The sequence below is a fragment of the Lepisosteus oculatus genome, chromosome 7, assembly GCF_040954835.1.
Source record: "Lepisosteus oculatus isolate fLepOcu1 chromosome 7, fLepOcu1.hap2, whole genome shotgun sequence".
Taxonomy (NCBI): Eukaryota; Metazoa; Chordata; class Actinopteri; order Semionotiformes; family Lepisosteidae; genus Lepisosteus; species Lepisosteus oculatus.
The window spans coordinates 53,622,254-53,641,154 of NC_090702.1; the positions used below are offsets into that span (position 1 = coordinate 53,622,254).

Genomic DNA, 18,901 nt, shown 5'->3' on the forward strand with positions numbered 1-18,901 from the left:
TGGTGGAGGGGAGATCACATAACCTGTAAAGCATTTTGAGTGTATACAAGTGCTATATGTTATAATAATAAAAAAATCAAAACTCTACGCAAAAAGAAGAGAGTTATTATTATAAGAGATTAGCAAACATGTTTTTCTGAAGGCCAGCAACTGGCAGGATAATTTAACTTAAACCCAGTTTCCACCTGGCAGCGTACCTGCGTCTGGGTGAAGATCTGTGCTTTCTGACACTCCTCCAGACTGGGAGCAAAGGCTGCCATCACATGCTCCTCTGTCCCGATCATCTGGACGATCTCCTGGTCGCTCTCCACCCCCATGGCCTGTGATGGATGGGAGAAATATGTGTTTGCTCAGTGACATTTGCTTATGCTAATAGGGTATTGTCTGAGCGGGTCTCCGCTGGCGCCGAGGCTGGGGCTGTGCTCCTGTCTGTGCCATCTGGTCGTGGCAGAGCAGCCCTCCTAGAGAACGGCTTGGAAACTAATTCCAGATACACAAGTGCAACACAAACAAACTTAGGGAAACTTTCCCTCCCCCTTATTCACCCATACTCCAGCCACACGGCATAAGCGTATTCCCTATGTGACACATTTGAAGGTATGGTGCCGGGATGCAGAGGAAGGCTAATGTAACAAGGACCTGGCTGACTACTGAGTGACTGTGCTAGTTTACTAAATTCTAAGGTTCTGGGGATTGAATTAATAGGGTCACTACTGAAAGCCAAGTTATGCCCAACTGTTCCCTTTATGGCAAAAAAGCAAAACAACAAGAAACTGCATCAAAAAGGAATTCTTATATCTCACCGCTTGATTAAAATTAAAATGAATTAGTGTTAAAACTACTGCACATTTGCCTGATTAATAATTTGTAAATATAACTACAGTAACAAACACTGTGGCAGAAAATATCTTTAACACATTCACTCCATTTCAAATCCAGCTTTACTGGAAAATAAGGACTTGTGTTCTATTTAGTCTGGTACAATTCACCCCACATTTCACATAACTGCATGACATCATGGCATCTAAAAACCAAAATGATTTTCAAAACAATCCCTACTGGACTCAGTATTTTACAATACAAATTCTCAACGCAATTATACTGGAACAGAAAAGTATTTGAAGAAAGGTACCTGACTTAATCTTCCACACAGAGTACAATTAAGAACTTCTTTATAAACACATGTTCAAAATGACCTTATTTTTTCTAATTTTTCTGTGATGAGCTGTGGGAAAAGTGCAGGGTTGGCATTACCTTCATTCTGTCCTTAGCATTGAATTTACTGTAAAGGAACAGGTAAAGGAGAAGAAAGGAAACAACATTTCGGTTGTGGAGCCTTCGCCAGGTGTGAGGCTTTTGTATCATGTACATTTACTGTCTGTGGAAATAACACAAATTTGAACGAGACTAAAAAGTTTAGCAGGCTTGAAAATCGATATTCTAGCTAACACCACGTTTAAATCATTTGAACAGAGCTATACTCAAATACGGTTAGCTGGGATTTCACTCTACCTTTCCTTCTTAATGAACTGTAGTGCTTGCTCTCAAGTCTTAAATGTCTTGCCTTTTCAGCAGAGATCAATTCCAGCAAGGAAAAAAATTGTTTGATCAACATGGTACAAGCATTTGAATGCAGAAAGTGTCTATTCATCAGAAGTCCTGGCTGATATCATAAGTACCAGGTGAACTAATTTTGGTCGCTTCTTGTACTATCTGCACCAAATCCTGATGATTTCTTTTTCCAAAATATAGCTGGCTTTTCTAAATCGGAAACTGATTTCTCAAGTTAACTCAGTGCAGTTGGCAGGTTATTCACATCACAGTACTGTCGCTTGTGGGAAGTATGAAAATCAGGAAGTCCCTTTACTCAAAGTACAACTCTTCCATTTATACCAGCCAGGTTGGAAAGATCTTGCAGTTTGCCCAGTAAGTCAGGTGTAGCTGCCCCTTTATTGAGTTTCTAATTTAATTTGAAAAGCCATTTGCAAAAACTGAGTGCTTTGATCTCCATTTTCAGATTCGCCAATAACAATGGTGGTTTGAGTGCAATAGATTCGGTACTTATCCATAATGAGAGACTACAAAGCCTCATCCTCATAAGCAGAGATGGATTGTGGCATCCTGGACCACGTTTGGGCAAAAATGTGCCTATGCTTGAGCAGTCAAGAGTGGTCTGTGCTTCCTGTTCTCGGTTTTAAAAGCACCTCCACACAGTTTCCACAAGCCTTAACGTTCTAGGCATCACTATCATTCACTTGGCCAAGCCAGAGCCTTGTGGCGAAACACTGGGGTTTGCACTGAGCTCAGGGAGAGCAGCGCGTTTGTCACCACCGTGGCACGACACGACACAAATGACACGTTCACGTCAGCCAGAGGCTTTCTTCGCACTTTGCTGCCCATCTCCTGTTGAGCTCTGGCTTCCGACGCCAAGTCAAACAAGTGCTAGATCGGTTTAGAGGGAAAAACTGCAGGGGCAAAATGGCAGCCAGCCGCAAAGCCCACTGGGAGCCTCCAGATGGCGTCAAGGATTTCTCCTGGATGCTGCCACCCAGATGACCCCATTCCTAATAAAGAAGAAAACCTAAATTAAGCTTTGTGGGATTTTAGAGGGATTTCTTAGAGGGTTCACTCAACAAGAGTCCGCTCTGAGATACCAATAAAACTAAACTGTGATATTATATTGTTGTATAACTGCACTTGTATTGCCTTAATTACACTGATATTAACCAGTCTAAAAATTAAGATGAAGAAGCCTTCTTCCCACCTGAAGAAGGCTCCACGGCCGAAACGTTGTGTTCTCTTTCTTCTTTTTTTCATCATGGAATAAACCTATTACTTGTTCCTTTGCAGCCTACGCATGCTGACGCAGCTACCCACCTAAAAATTAAGATTATTATTTATTGTATTGTTGAGCCTACAATAGTTATGCTATATGTGTAAACATAAATATCTGTCCTAAAAATGCTGCTCATGGGAGAAAGGTCTTCATGGCAGTCATGAAAGGCAGCCATGATTCAATTTAATAATAACCAACAAAGGAGGGAGAAAATAAAAAATGTGCTAATAACAATCAATACCACACTACCCAATGATGATTATTATAACCAAATGATCAGTTACAAATACAAATATCAGGAAATATGAAAATCACATCACACAAAAACAAACGTCAGTACACTTCTCCAAACGTGGAGAACGTTAAGGCCCCAGACTTAATGAGAACAATCAATGAACAAATCCGGGGACTGAGGTTTATCTATGAGAGTTAAGACATCTCTCTGAGAAAGCAATATAGTAACAATCGTCTGGATAATTTTTTTAACTTGGTACTGTATTATTTTGTCTCAAAATTCAAATGTATAATCTAAAGTTGCCCTTGAGCTAGCAGTCCATATAAAGAATAAAGCTACCTTACACATAACGCTATTCTCTATTGCAATAAAACAATTAAGAAGTTTTATAACAAAAAATACTTGCCTTATACAAAGCAAATGCTTTTACTCACAGAATTCACCTTTAAGTTATTCCTGGTAAAATACAAGAGTTTGCTGCCCTCTTTAGGTACACTGCCATAAGAACAGTTTTAAATTTCAGAAGCCAGGCAATTTGATCCATATTCAACACTCGCCTGCGCAGTTCAACCTGGCACTGAACTTCAGTCATCTTTCGATGAAGAACATTTTTCAACACATAAAAATATATACATTAATATGACTGTATATTTTACTTTGTTTTGTCATCTACCGCCGAAAGCTGTACTGTTGTGCATTTGATAAATAAACTTTGATTTGATCATCAGGCATCTCACGTACTAATGACGTAATTTCTTTGATTTTTTTTTAATTGTGAAGATAAACTGCAAACTTGTTTTACTCATCTTATGCATGTATGTTTCTTATTTGTAAACAGGTCCATGTTATGTTAAATGTATTATGCATTGTATTTGTTTTTTTTACCCACACAACATGAATGTAACACCTTTCAATTCTTCCCAAAACAGGAGCAATTAAAGGGATGCCCACTGTGTTTCTAGCCCCTGCAAAAAGGTGCACATGACAAGCTAGAAGTGTCCTTAGACTACAAAGGCAAACCCCCCCCCCCCCAATGTCTGTGTGTCTCATGGAGAGCAAGCTGGGTTATGCGGAAAGACAAATTCCTAATGCAAGAAATTGTATAGGGCTAATAAAGTGATATTAAACTATGAACTGTAATACAGAGCACCAACTCTATCTTATAAGGGAGGTAAGGACCGTATAAAGCACATTTCTGAGGAGTACAAAGCACGGTACTTAAGAGTTTATTTTTTATAGTCATGCTGCAATCTGACTAAAGGCAGCACTTGTTCTTGCCCACTGTACATGCAGAACACTGAAATCTGAAGACTAGTGAAACGTAGCTCAGACGAGCATTTCAAACACTATGTGTCTCTGTTACGAGAACCAGCATTGCTTTGCCCCCCCAACAGGCTCCTGCAATGACCTCTTCCTACCTTGAAGATAATCGCAATCGGAGCATCCTCGGACAAAGTGTTGTGTCGCAGGTAGAACCTTCCCTGCCTCACGGCCATATTGGTTCTACTTTTCTTCTCATGGGTGGAGCTGAGAAAAACAGAACGCAGAGGGGCGGGACACATGAAGGCAGGGAAATCCCTTGTGGGTCATGCACCGGGGTAATTCTAAGGTGCGTTTAAAACTTCAGTTGGTTACAAACTGGTTTCAACGTCTTGTCATTGACCTCACAGGCAGGATTAAATCTAGCTGTTACTGTCTAGAACAGGGGGTTCTTAAAACTATGGGTCACAACCCAAAAATGGGCCGTCATGCCAAGAAACATCAAAAACCCCTAGTTTAGAGGAACACATCTTCACAGATAAGGAGAGACAGCCACAATACATGATTCTCAATGCAGTCTGAACCATTTAATAAAGAACTTAGCCTTTTTAGCCATCAAGAGAAGAGTACGAGGAGACCTGATACAAGTGGACATTTAAAACCGAGAGAGGAGTGTCTTTACCCAAAGGGTTGTGGGAGTCTGGAACAAACTACCCAGCCATGTTGTTGAAGCTGGTAATTTGGCTTAAATCAAGAAATGACTGGATGTGGTTCAAACGGGCTAGACAGACTGAATCCCCCCCCTCTCGTTTTTAACATCTCTTCTCTTCTTGATTCTAAGATAGAACAACATGCATGTAACACCTTTCAATTCTTCCCAAAACAGGATGCCCACTGTGTTTCTAGCCCCTGCAAAAAGGTGCACATGACAAGCTAGCAAGTGTCCTTCGTCTAATGAAAGTGTGGGGTTGTAGAGGAACCTGACATCAGGTCATGAATCGCACTGGAATGACAGCCACTTCACCCTCCACCAAGCATTCCCAGTCTACAGTACAATACCTGGTCACAGATGCCCCCACTGCTCCTTTTCTGTCGGCCTCCACAATAATTCGGTTTTTAGACAGCTGTTCCTGAATGAGAATGACCTTCTCTTGACCCTTCACGATGAAGTAGCCTCCTGCAAAACAGCCAGTCCTGAGAAACATTCATCAGGATAAACATCTCATTCACCTGCACACTATTAAAGCCCTGAGCTTTCAAGATCACAAAGATGTTTTTTTCACCTTATGGTGGGTGGCACAGAAGCACAGTAGTGAGCATTGCTGCCTTGCAGCACTGGGGCCTGGGTTCAATACCCAGATTGACATCTACATGGAGTTTGAATGTCCTGACCATGTTCCTGTGGGCTTCCTCTCCCAGTCCAAAAACACTGGTAGGTTTACTTGGTTCTGTAAAAATTGGCCGTGTGTGTGTGCCTGGCAATGGACTGGCTTCCTGTCCAGGGTGTAACCTGCCATGCACCCGTTGCTTGCTGGGGTATACTCCAGCGGTTTCCCCATGCAACCCCGTGCTGGATAAAGTGCTTCGAAAACGGATGGATACATTTTTATGGTGAATGTTTGTTTTCTGTGGATTAGTGAGGATTTGGATTCATACACAGAACAGACAAAACTGTCCTGTAATCACTGCGCTGAGAGTGAAGATGAGACCACAACCTATCACCACTGAATGTTGACTCCCTATAGCTGGCAACCATTTACAACCTGACAAGCTTCTCAGAAGCGCAGAGGGTGACTACCTGGGTCAAGAGGGCACTCATTCAGCTTCGAGAACTCTGCAGGCGTCTTCCCTGTCAGAACGCAGTTGGAGCTGCGCAGCATGATCGGCATCCTTTGGAGAAAAAGTTAGAAACTCATTGCATGCGAACGTGCCGATTTGAGAACTACAGGCACAAAAACAAACTTTGGTGTTTCATTCTATCCACTCGTCTTCTCAATGCTAGGCAGCAGCTGAACTGCAATGTGACGGTTTTTGACATTCTGCAAACAGATCTGGATTGGGCTGGCTGTCACCCCAAAGTGTATAAAGGGGGGTTACCTCCCAATGGGCAGGGCATTGCGGATGATCCTCTGACTCCCCCGGGTGTACTCGATGTCCACAGTAATAGGAGCAGAGTATGTCATGTCTCTCAGGCGGCACTGACAAGGAAAAATGCGAAAGCACATTAGCCAAGACCTGCCAGTATCGCCACATGATTACTGTAAAAAGTATGTTACGCTGAAATAAGGTCTAGATCACTAATTCAAAGGCTACATCTCATGCTTGGCTGAATATTAATCAAGAAAAAAAAAGAAGGTGGCAATTTAAATCATCCAAGAAAGAAGTTTAATGAAGATCACGGCTTACCTCATGAGGAGACACAGGTCTGGTCACATTGAAGCTTTCCTCGACATCAGGCATTCCAACATAAATATTGAGGTATCTGGAACAGAACATGCGCTCTTGTCATCTAAATCTCTGACACAGCAAACATCAAACATCATGTTAAATTCCTGGACACTAAATAGCAAGACAGATACCCACTAAGGAAAATAAAACAGGTTTTCTAATGAACCCCATGTGATTTTTGTTTACCCAGACACAAGAAAATTACTTTTTTCATCAAGCTGACCAGTAAAACAAATTGCGAGACCAGACTGAGGGCTGAAATCAGACTGTGCTGTAACCAAGGACAGAACAAGCCCAGTGTTGAAATCAGATAGCCAGATAGACTGGAAGTCATGAGCAGAAAGGTGAAGGATGAAATCCTGAACATCTTAGATATTTCCATGGACATCGAGACAGAATGTCTCCTAATGTCAGAATGTCTTCCTAAATATATAGCATTTTGGCCTAAGACGTAGTTTATCTTATAAAAATGCAGAACAGTTGATCTGTATTACAGTTCATAGTTTAAGATCACTTTACTGGCCATATACAATTTCTTGTATTAGGAATTTGTCTTTTTGCATACCCCAGCTTGCTCTCCAAGAGACACAAAAGCACACAGACAGGAAGAGAGAAGGTGGGGGTCAGAGCGCAGGGTCAGCCATTTATACGGCACCCCTGGAACAGTTGAGGTTAAGGGCCTTGCTCAGGGGCCCAATGCAGTAGGATTCCTCTGCTGGCCGCGGGATACGAACCGGCAACCTTCCAGTCACAGGCGCAGATCCTGAGCCACAGAGCCACCGCTCCGCCTCTTATAATTGAACAAACTATGGTAAAGTAGCTTCACTTGTGTTAAAGACTGTTCAGTTCCCAACTGACCAACTGAACGAGGACTCACAACACATTGGGTGACATTAACACATGCTCAGTATCTATTCTCCACTGATATTTGTTTGCCCAGCAGAGTGTAAATACACATACTCACTTCAAATACCACATGGGATCAGCATCACTTGTAATCTTTTCATTGGCTTTCATGATTTTCTTTATCTGGAAACAGCAATCGCCAAGTTAATCTCAAACACAAGTGCCACAAAACAAAAACAAAAACAAAAAACAGGGCATAAGAGCATGTATGCATGCAATGTCTTACCTCTACATTAATAAAATAATTGAATGAGTCAATATGCTGTTTCACCAGTCCTTTCACCTAAAAAAAGAAGAGAAAGAAAATTAAGATACACAGGGGAGGATATTTAGAATTCTTAGTCGACAATGGAACAACAGAACTGGAAAATAAGGCACAACAGGCACATTTCAAAAGGATCACATACTGTCACCCTGGTGCTGATGCCTTCTGAAAGTCGACATACGAGTTAGCAGCCTTTGCTGTATAACATCATGTGAACTGGCAACAAGACTTCATACACTAGGAAAGCAGTGGAGTTTAGTATATATGAGGGTGACTGAAGGAAATGTATACCCTTACTCTTACACACCATACTAATAAGAAGGTCTTGGATACCAGAAGTCCTGACCTCCCACCTCCATTTCTCAAACAGACCACTTAGCCAGCTTCAAACGAGCAGCTCTTTAACATTCTGTCTCAACAACAGTGCACCTCAGCTCTTGCAGCTGGGGTTAATGTCCAGAATGTCAGATTCCAAAAATGTGTCCAAATGGGTCCAAAAAAAAGAGTCAGAATTGTTGCTATTAAAAAGTTAATAGCAATAAATATTATATTGGCCTGGTTGGTAGATTTGGTGTCCCGCGGTACAACTACACCTGTTTAATTTTTTCATCAGTAACACAAGTTGCCAATAGAGAATTCACAATACCTTTAGAAAGGCCGGTAGTAACTTCCATTTCTCCTAAAAGGGAAAGTACAAAATATTAAAGCTGTCCCACTAGATCACAGCATTAGAAAGTAAAATGACAGCACACAATGACCTACTGCGTCTTGCATATTGTATATAGCAGATTTGCCCCTTTTATAAAGAGATTATCAGAAGACAGAGAAAGACAAAATTCGACATGTAATCTTTTGAGAACAGTAACAGTATAATTTAATCATACACTGCAGTGTAAAGCGTCTGAACGTTGACTACAAACAAGATTGTACCTGAACTGCCTATACTGTACAATGTAACAGAAGGAGTTAAACAAGTTCCAATGCACAGCATTACAACCGAATGAACGTTTTTTTCCAAACAACACTATATTCTTGATCAGCTTAGTTCACACGATCAAATTCTGAATGGCTTGCATTTTCATACAAATCACCCACTTAATACATTTTAAAAACCTCTAGCCCTTACAAAGGAGGCACCAGATTATTAAAAAACAATCTATAATCAAAACATTTTCCCTGACGTTTGCTTCCTTGTTACGCTAACACAGTTTTCTTTACAGACGAATACATGGTTTAAGCAAATTGTATGCACATTGCAACACAGTAATTACTAATATGCATCACTTATATTTCAACTGCTGCGATACTTATTCCCTACCTCTATGGTATTAACGGGGGCTGCGAGTTCTTGGGGAGTCATGCCCCCATACTCATCAATGAGGGCATCCATAATTTTCTCACACTCAAAACAAACAGCCAGACTTCATGAAACAAGAATCACATTTCCAATCCGGCGACATCGGCAAGCGGAAGAACAAACCCACACGTGCATGCGATGTCCCAAATAAATGGCAACGTGTGGAAACAAAGAGGTGGACCGTGGTTCTGCTCCCACATTCCGTTCTGATATGTTCCGAAAATAAACGAAAATTAATTTAACCTCTGCACCCTTCACTTTTCCTACAGAATTCAGAAATTGAAATTTAAACACTTATCACTTTATAAGCCGCGTTATTTTTCTTGTATATTCGAAAACAATTCGAGAAGTCAGAAAGAAGTATGAGTGTTGTACAATTTCCAAACCACTCCCTCGTTTGTAACCTTTAATCGTGCCCCATACGTTTTGATTATTTGTCAGTACAATAAATAGCATTTTAAATTTACTTCACAACATTTAATTAAAAAAACTCATGTGTACAAAGCAATCTCATGTTTGAGCTCAATCACCGTGGGTCTTAACTGGCAATTCGAGTGGATGAAATGGACTTGGGTGGCGTGGTGGTGCAGTAGTTAGCATTGCTGCAGTGTGAAAGCCCGGGTTTCGACTGTGGACCTGGGCTACTGTATCTGTGCAGATGTTGTATGTTGCCCCATGTTTGTGTGGGTTTCCCCCCACAGTCCAAAGACTACTGGTACAGTAGGTTAATTGGCTTCTGTAAAAAAAAAACTGGGCCTGGTGAGGCTCCAGCTCTCCTGTGACCCTGTGCTGGATAAAGTGGTTTAGAAAACAGATGGATGGAAATCTACTTTTTCAGGTTACAAAGAATAAAACTTCACCAAATACATTTTTAAATCACGTTTTTCACATTTCTTAAACAAGCCATACAGTGACAAAATCAATATGTCATTTTTATTTTTCAGTGCATTGTTTCTCTCTCTCTCTCTCTCAGGATGAACCAAAACCTTAAAGAACTGGCCACTAGGCTTAAGAACAGCTTCTACTTGTAGAAAGATATAAGATGTGAAAAAAGGGTTAACTGATTTCCTTCTGCACAGACTTCTTTTGGTACAAGACCAAAGGAAAGACAAGAATGGCCATTCAAAGTGCTCAAGGTCCAAACACAGGTGACCTCCCCCCATTACCATGGTAACAATTTGTGTCAGAAATGGCTGAAGTTTGTTATATCAACTGGAGCTTTACAACAATTCTCTGAACAATTCTTTGATCGTATTGTCCCTTGCATGCAATAAACACAGTTGTTTAAACTTCATCTTGGGTCCAGAACTTATTTGTCTATTGCAACATACCCTACGGCAGTCCACATCATTAACAGCTAACTGTGCAATGTCTCAGAATTCAACACACCTCTGCACTCTGCACAGTTTACTTGGCTACCCCATATTGATAGTCCTGTGGGTTTATTGTTCTGTACTGCCCATTGTACGTTATTTTGCTATGTTGAACCATCATTATTTACTGTTTTGTAATGTACTGTGCACATTGCGTGAAAGTGTTGTCTGTTCTATTGTATAACATCTCAAGAGAACAGCGAAAATACGATAACCATTGTACGGCAAATACCTCTCCTCAGACAAAACTAACAGCCAGAGACAGATTTGTATGTTTATGTAAAAAAAACTAGCACCGTAACTTTAATCTCCTTGAGTTAATGTTGTGGAAAATTCCAACATTTCTGGGCCATTCAGAATTTGATCATATATGAAAGAATACAACAGTAGGAGATGGGAAGACACTACCATAGTCATGCACGAGAGACGTGCATTGGGCCCAACTAGCTTGTTCGGGAGTTAGCAGCCCATTGATCCGAGAATCTCTTCCAGCCTTCTTGAAAGAAGCCAGGATATCAGCTTCAAGTTCCTGTCGAGTCCAGGCTCAAAGGTTTAGCTTGTGCCATGAATGACCAGGATATGAGTTATAACACTGAGCTTGGTCAGCCAACGGAACGGTTTCCTAGGCTTCTCTTAGCCAGAGGAAGACAAGCGCACACACCTGCAAACAGAAACCCTGGCCCTGGAGAGGAGCAGAGGAGCTGACTCAACAAGAGCTGTAAGGAAATGTCAGTCAGGGTCTGGGTTAAGTACGTATGATTGGTGCAGTACGCGCAGTTCCCTGACACAATCTTTAACACAATGATGAATAACAGCAATATCTTTACTCCAAAAGATTTATTTGTTTACAGTATATCAAATAAAAATAGAAGGCACTTCTTGTAACAGTCAGCAATTAAAAGAAAACAAAGGCACTTTTTTGTCAGTAATGGACACTTATTTAAACTGCAAGGCCTTCATGTCCCTGATATACAAAAATCAACACAAAACATCACAAAGTGGTTCCCCTCTCACCCGTACTGGTGTAAATTTTGCATTTCCCCTCAATCCGAGACACAAGAACTGCTCACAACATACACATTCATCTTGCACAGTGGTGGAGATAGACCTGCTTTGGAAAACAATTCTCAATTCAGATGGACTCTTTGCCAGTTACAATACAGAGAGGAATAATATGTTGAGAATAAGAAAATTACATATATTGACATTTGAAGGCATTTGTTGAGAGAAATCATAGGAGCTCTGAACTCAAACTATTTATCACTACTGTTTCCAATGACCGAAAATAACTAGAATACAAATGCAATAATGCAATACTTGGAAAAACTGCAGGACGAATCTGACAGGGCAATAGCTCAGCCTGTGCAATGCACAGCTGGGCCACTAGAGGGGCCTGTTGTTGCTGCTCAGCATCTTTGGGTAGGAGGTTCCAATGGACCTCCCATGACGGTACACCACGATCTCCAGCAGGTACTCGTCGACTTTCACGATGGTGCTCGTAACTTTCTCCTGGGACATGAGGAAGACCAAGGTGAAAAGAGCGAGCTCGAACTCCGGGCTGACGCCGATGAAACTGCTGCCCACCGGCTTCACAAGGCCCTTCCAGCTGAACTGCAGATTTAAAACGTGATCATCTTCATCCGGCTAGAGAGAAAAGAGAGACCACAGTAGATAATAAATACAAACAAGAACAGTGCTGCCACCTTAACGATACACTGGAAAGGCATTACATTTCCTAATATCCTAATTTCAGCCAACAGACTCAGAATTCGTTTGGATTCAGAGCAAAAAAAAAACACTACGAGGCCTGCAGTTCTATTTCTGAATCTTTTGAATGAAAGGTCTTGGCCAATCCTGCGTCCCCCGGCTGTTCAGAACTACAGAACTAGCAATTTACTTTTCAGCCAGGGTTTAGACAGAGAACTGGCACATTTCATCATTTTTTTGCAGCACCAGAACGCACCGACAAGGAAAATCTTCAGCAGCTTGTAGAAATATAGACTTGAACAGATGCAGCAGATGGAAATCAACGAGTCAAATAAAGCAAAAGATTAAACAGAGATGTGTATATATATAAAAAAAATGAAGAGGTTAAAAAAAAACACGACAATAAAGTAGCAGCCAAAAAACTGAACTGGAGAGGAAACCCATGCACACACTGGGAGAACATACAAACTCCACACAGACAGCATCCCAAGAATTGAACCCAGGGCCCCAGTGCTGCAAGGCAGCAATGCTGACCACTGTGCCACTGTGATGTCCATGCCTTTCATTTCAGTCGGTTATATAGTCCAGTTCAGTTTATTCGTCATTTGCATAAGTGCAATTAAATGATTATAGAACCTAGACTCTGATATCATCAGCAAACAGTTATACTTGTAGATGACATAACTTGGAAAACGCTGTAGGTGCAGTAGAGGGAATAGATGAAGACTTGGATGCTGTTCAGGACTGGACAGACATTAGCAAACGGAAGTTAAGGTGGATGTTGCAAACTACAAAATTCCTTAAGGTAGGGGCACACAGAAACGTGTCGATGTTGACTCGACTTCCAAAATCTAGACGCTGTGAGGCAGCTTGTTTTTGTCAGCACTAACACCACGCTGGAATATTTACTGAAAAGAGAAGAGCAGAACTGAAATCAGGGTGATAAGGTGATAATGAAAGATCAGAAAAGAATGATTAGAGTATTTCCTGGTTTGAAATGCGCGTACAGAGAAAAGAGAAAGCGCTATATCTCCGGAGCAAAAAAGCACAAATACTACGTTCAACTACACGAACAAATGTTTGTGCCTTTTGGAGGGGTCAAATTCACGGTGCTCTGACAGATGCTCTCCTAGTGCGTCGCTTGAAACAATCGCTCTACGGAAGCTCATGCTCCTCTTTAAGGTGGGTGATTCTGGAAGTGCTCTCTCACCGTGTCTTTGTTGTCTCTGGCCTTATAGCCTTTATAATCCACGTTGTTGAGCTTCTCTTGCAGGTAGAACTGGACCCAGTTGTGCAAACCCATGATTTCCTTGCCATACTTCGTCTCCCCCACAAACACGTGCTCAAACCCACAAGAATCCTCCCTGCAAAACAAGAGTTCAAGAGCAGACTGAAACAAAACCTCCCGCAGCACGATCAGAAACCAAATCTGGTCTCAATCCTAGGCCGTCTAAAGAAAAGTGGTTATCAAAAATCAGGGCTTGAGATATAAAATAATATGATCCCAATTGTTTTTAAAAACGAGACCTAAACAGATTTTTTTTGGTTCACATTTAGCGTTGGTTTCTGGTAGGGCGATACGTACCCGCCACTTCTGTCCCTGTGGTACAGCCGAAACCAGATGTCATACAGCTGCTTCTTAAACTGCTCCACATTGGGGCTGGCCTGTTTTTTAGTAACGAGGTACTGGTGAGCACGCTGTGGGACAAGGGCACAGAGCACAGGACAGAAACCATTATAGGACTGCACACGATTTTCACTCGGCTCCATTTTCTCTCCACTAGCTTGGAACGTACAGTATATGAGACGCTTAACTCTTTAAAATGACCGTTCATTTCTCACAAGTTATTCTCTTTTTTCAGAATCCTAACTGATGTTTATGGAAACCCTACACTCATACGAGCACAGAACTTCAGTTAACAGCCCATCAGCAATAACAGGCCACTCTCAGACTAAGGAACTCTTGACATTCTTACAGCAGGTTTTAATTAAGATTTGCATTTTACATTAAAAGCTGTGCGTTTTCTGTAACTACAGGATGCACGAGTCTTTCTTCCATCTGTCGCGGATTAAACAAAGCCAGACTTGAATTTATTTTCAAGCTGTGATCTTACATTTTTTTTCATGTAGAAGACCTGATTTCATGTAGGACACCTGAAGAAGACTCCACTCTACCCGTGTCCCTTTTCTCTTCAGCACGGAACAAACCTTTACTTGTTCCAGTTTTTTCCATGGTCATTTCCTTTGTAAAATATACATACAGCATATATGTAAAGTAAATATTTGATGTGTGTATAGTAGTGGGTGGGGCTCTGGACCTGTTATACAGGTACTATAATAGTTAAAAAACTGAAACATTGTGGATTCAAATCCTGTTGTACCTCTGAGCAGGGTAGTTTACACAGGTAACTCACGTAAAGTATTTTTAAGTATTTAAAAAGATATAAATATATGTGCAAGACAGATGAATTCATAGTAAAGGAAAGAAAGATCAAGCACAATACAGCAATTTCACACCACAGCATAGGATTTGTGGCCATAATCAACATAAATCATTGTACTATTCTATATCGCCAGAGCATACCTTCATGACTTTAGTGTTTAAGACTGCATCTAAAAAGAGGTTGTTTTCTTCCACCTCTTCAGTGGTGACAGTTTCGGAAACTCCAGTTGACATCTCATAGTTATCCAGCAGCTTCATGAAATCTAGAGTCAGAACCAATAATGAGGTGGAGACATGTACCCAGTCCTTAACCTCTCATCCTCCTTCTACACCAGAGGAGTGTTACGATTGATGTCCCAGACCTCCAGAAGCCTGAATTGTCCAGTAACAAAGTATGATTCAGTGGCAACTTGTGAGGAGAGGCTGAAGCAATTTTAAAGGTGTTTCTACCATTCTCCCCTTTAAATATAAATCTGATCTGTAGCTGCATTGTTGACTCACGTATTTCACTTGGATTGTTCCAGTAAAAAATACTCTGCTATGTAAAGGGGTCCAAATGTAAATCACTTTAGATAAAAACTATTGGCTAATTAGCATAATTAATTAATTGACTCCGCTGTAGCACACTGAATAAAATACTACAGATCAACAGTGAACACAGACATTAACCTGTGAAATTATGAGACAGTTCACTTTCACAGGTTAATGTCTTTGCTCACTGTTTAATTGTGCAGCTAAATGCAAGGTTACATTCCCAGATTGCTATCGGGGTGTGAGATTCAGGGCTGTCTCAGATAACACTGGTGCTGAAACACGGGGATTCACAGCCAAGGAAACAGACAAAGGATGTAACCTTTCAATTAACACGATTTAACACTTCCTGCACTGTTTCAATCTGTACAGTTGGAGGTACTTTGAAGGGGAGAAGGAACAGAAATCCCCCTTAATGAGTTTCAGCCATTCTCACAAGCCCCTGCTGCTCAATGTCCACATTAATTGCCAGAGTTACAATCCTGCACCAGCCTGACCTGTCAACAGCAGAATATCACAGGGTAAGACAACAATTGCTTCAAAATGCTTATCAACAGATGCATTTCAATACAAGTAAAAATGAAAATGAAGGCTACAGTTAGTGGTTGTTATGCAACAAAGATTAGCATGCCAAACAATGGCTATGAGACACATGCTCATTAGGAATCCCTCCAACCATAAAAATATTTTAACTTTGAGAAAAGAGGGAGTTTTTATTTTCCAAAACGTCAGTGAAAAATCTCCCCCCCCCCCCAACCACCTAAAAAATTGCATTTTCTTTCAAACTCATTGGAGAAATAATCATCAGTTAATCAGGTGAACTAAACAAACATTTCAGAACAGTGTTAGATACATTATTTTAAATATGAAAATCACTTTCCTAAAAAAAAACCCAATGTGATACATGTCAGATACAAATCCTAAAGCAACAATAATGAATCTGAGAGTTTACTATCCCAATGTACACAGCAGACATGCACAGCTACAGTCTATAGACACAAAGACATTAAAACATTTGAACAATTGAAAGTAATACCATGTTTTACACCGTCAATATCTCGGTTTTGTAAACAGGATGCCCAGTCTTTTTCTCATAGCAAACAAGATGTATCTTTCCCAGAACGGTGCAACACGATGAACTTTCCAGCGTAGAGGAAACTGTAGTATACCACTGTTGTTTTTACTTTTCTCAGGTTTAAACACACGCCAAACACGGGTTTAAACACAGGAGCACAAATATGACTCACACGCGTACGTCTTGATGGTCCTCAGCCGCTCCTCGTTCACGTGAGAGAAGAGTGGCGCACTGGCCCTGTCTCTGGCGGAGTTACTGCCTGGAGCAACATAGCCTGCCTTCCCCTGAAAGACACACAGAAGGGATCTCAAGTGACAAGAAACAGTCAGCCCACTGCCTGCCACGACTCCCACCCCCATCCACCAAGTTTTACACAAAGCTTGCGTAAAGAGACGCTACACTTTTCCTACTGTCCAGTGCCAAACAAACACGAGTAGAAAGCTCAGCCACTAAGACATCTACAGCACCATATGCACACACTACTGAAACAAGCAAGTACTGTATGAACACTTTCAAAAGAGTGGTACAGTAGATATCCCTGCAAAACAACTCTGCAGCATTTCACTGGGGTAAATTATAATTTGTTTAGGAGGTAGTCACTGGATTTTTATCCATCGCCTGCTCCTTGGAATTGTCAACAACGAATTCCAACTTTACTCGTCCCTCAATATCGCTGTAAGTGCTCCACTAACTCCAAGTGTTATGACGCTGGCTCCGCAACCACAGGGGATAAGGACTGCACATCGGCCTGACCAACTAAACCAGTTCTCGTATTTTGGTATTTAAATCAAGATTAGTCATGGATTATTCTAGGCAAGCGCAAAGCGGCTCAGTCCGCCGTCTGCCGGACAGGAAAGGTTTCGGGCAGTGAGCCACACCTGCAGGGAGATGGTGTAGTCTTTCCCGGGCTTCAGGCGGTTCTCATCCAAAGCCCACAGCTCGTTCAGGAGGCTGGACAGTTCTTGGTTGATCCCTTGCCTGGGGGAATGAGAGGAGCACAGTACAATGCTTTTGCTGATTATCTTAAAATAAAGATAATGGTCAAATTTACTAGGACACAGTCACATAGCTTAAGAGAGCAGTTTGTTTTTCCATTTCAGTGGGAGGCTGTCCAACAGAAAGCACAAAAACTGGGGAATTGGTTTCATTTCTTAAAACTTTCATATTCAAAGCAAATCGACTATAAATATAGGAAGTGAAATTAGAACATTAAGATTTCAAGGAAGCTGAGGACGTTAACAGTTCGGGCGTTGGCTGATAGTGGGACCCAGGTGATGAAACCATTTTACCAAAAACGAAACTTTAAACATCTAGAGAGCCGCCCACAGGCTTTCAATAATTAATTGCCTGATACAGAGGTTTTAGTACTTAGCACAGTTCATTTGTTAATTTTAAGGTTTTTTTAAATGTAAAAAGCCATTAATTAATTGTTTAAATGCTCGGCAAAAGACAAACCAAAGAGATCTCCCATTTCTAAAGTCGCGACAAAATTAGTTCAGGAAAAAGAAGTGCATTACATAATTGGTGGTTTTGAACAGAAGCAAAGTAACTCGGGGCCAGAGAGGGTGGGTCACTCGTTTACTTTCGAGCGAGATCACTTGACAGTGAGATTTGAATAGCGTTAAATTACGCTATAAATTTCATCTCGCTACACCTACTTGCTTTTCAACCTTTAAGGGAAATTTGAATGCGTCTTCCTTTGCTCCACAGGGGAAAAAAAAAGTTACACTTGCCGTTCATAGGAGTTGTAATTGTTTAAAGCAGAAAACAGTTTCACGTAACTGAAGACACTAGTGAACAATACGGTGTGTAATGCAATAGTGTTGGCATATCTAAGCATAACTTAAACACTGCCTTTTGTGGATACCTGCTACAAAGTACTACTTGTAACCATTATAATAACCCAAATGCGCTTGTTCTTCCTCTTCGCTTCACCAGGTCGGCTTTATTCGTGGAGGTCGAGGAAAATTAAAATGAGCACTACGTATAATCACACAGACGAGCACCTTTTGATGTATTTTGGTTGCAGTCCTTTATTCCTCGAAGGTACCCCAAAAACGCCCTCAGGTGAAGGCACCGGGTGCCCGCTAGCTAGCCGAGTTGCGTCACCGCGACACCTTTCTACAGTAATACAGTAATACAGTAATCTGTGCAGCAACTTCAGGATACTGACACGCAGCCGCTTTGCCAACTTCAAAGCGATCTGGGAGAACAATAATAACAACACAAGAAAAGAAAAATCCAACCATCTTATCGGCGCAGATAAGGTGCCTGTTGTGTGTTCTTACCCTTTGGCCATTGCGCCGCTGTCAGACTGCCTCAATTAAAGATGACAGATGTAAACCTTATTGCTCCTAGCCGTGACTCAGAGCGAAGGCAGTTTTAATGGCAGCTCAATGAAGGCTCCTTGGCATACATGCATGGTCCAATAGCGAGAGCGTCCCTCCTACCGTGCCTCCGCGATC

At 41.3% G+C, this 18,901-nt stretch overlaps 2 protein-coding genes across 2 annotated transcripts in view; both read right to left on the minus strand.

The window, feature by feature from the left end:
- Positions 1–9,441, minus strand: part of polr3b (polymerase (RNA) III (DNA directed) polypeptide B) — a 37,643-nt gene extending 28,202 nt beyond the window's left edge. Inside the window, exons 1-10 of the mRNA XM_069192758.1 lie at positions 9,269–9,441; positions 8,597–8,629; positions 7,912–7,968; positions 7,744–7,808; positions 6,738–6,813; positions 6,429–6,529; positions 6,130–6,221; positions 5,391–5,508; positions 4,490–4,598; positions 198–320 (exon numbers count right to left, since the gene is read on the minus strand). Of these exons, the coding sequence (XP_069048859.1) occupies positions 198–320; positions 4,490–4,598; positions 5,391–5,508; positions 6,130–6,221; positions 6,429–6,529; positions 6,738–6,813; positions 7,744–7,808; positions 7,912–7,968; positions 8,597–8,629; positions 9,269–9,340 (846 nt within the window). The 5' untranslated portion in view covers positions 9,341–9,441. The remainder of the gene's footprint in view (positions 1–197; positions 321–4,489; positions 4,599–5,390; positions 5,509–6,129; positions 6,222–6,428; positions 6,530–6,737; positions 6,814–7,743; positions 7,809–7,911; positions 7,969–8,596; positions 8,630–9,268) is intronic.
- A 2,061-nt stretch (positions 9,442–11,502) lies between these two features.
- Positions 11,503–18,884, minus strand: endouc (endonuclease, polyU-specific C). The gene is made up of 7 exons (XM_006633147.3): positions 18,725–18,884; positions 17,315–17,414; positions 16,609–16,720; positions 14,972–15,093; positions 13,973–14,085; positions 13,598–13,751; positions 11,503–12,324 (listed from the first exon to the last, which is right to left on the minus strand). Exons 1-7 carry the CDS (start codon positions 18,733–18,735, stop codon positions 12,064–12,066), a joined length of 873 nt encoding a protein of 290 aa, XP_006633210.1. The 5' UTR covers positions 18,736–18,884; the 3' UTR covers positions 11,503–12,063.
- Between the last annotated feature and the right edge of the window lie 17 nt (positions 18,885–18,901).

Excerpts from the sequence above, each read along its gene's own strand:
- endouc (XM_006633147.3), bottom strand. Across the intron at positions 14,086-14,971 it reads TAAACACTAAAGTCATGAAG|CGTGCTCACCAGTACCTCGT; the intron begins GTATGCTCTGGC and ends CTTGTCCCACAG. Across the intron at positions 13,752-13,972 it reads CACAGGGACAGAAGTGGCGG|GGAGGATTCTTGTGGGTTTG; the intron begins GTACGTATCGCC and ends CTTGTTTTGCAG.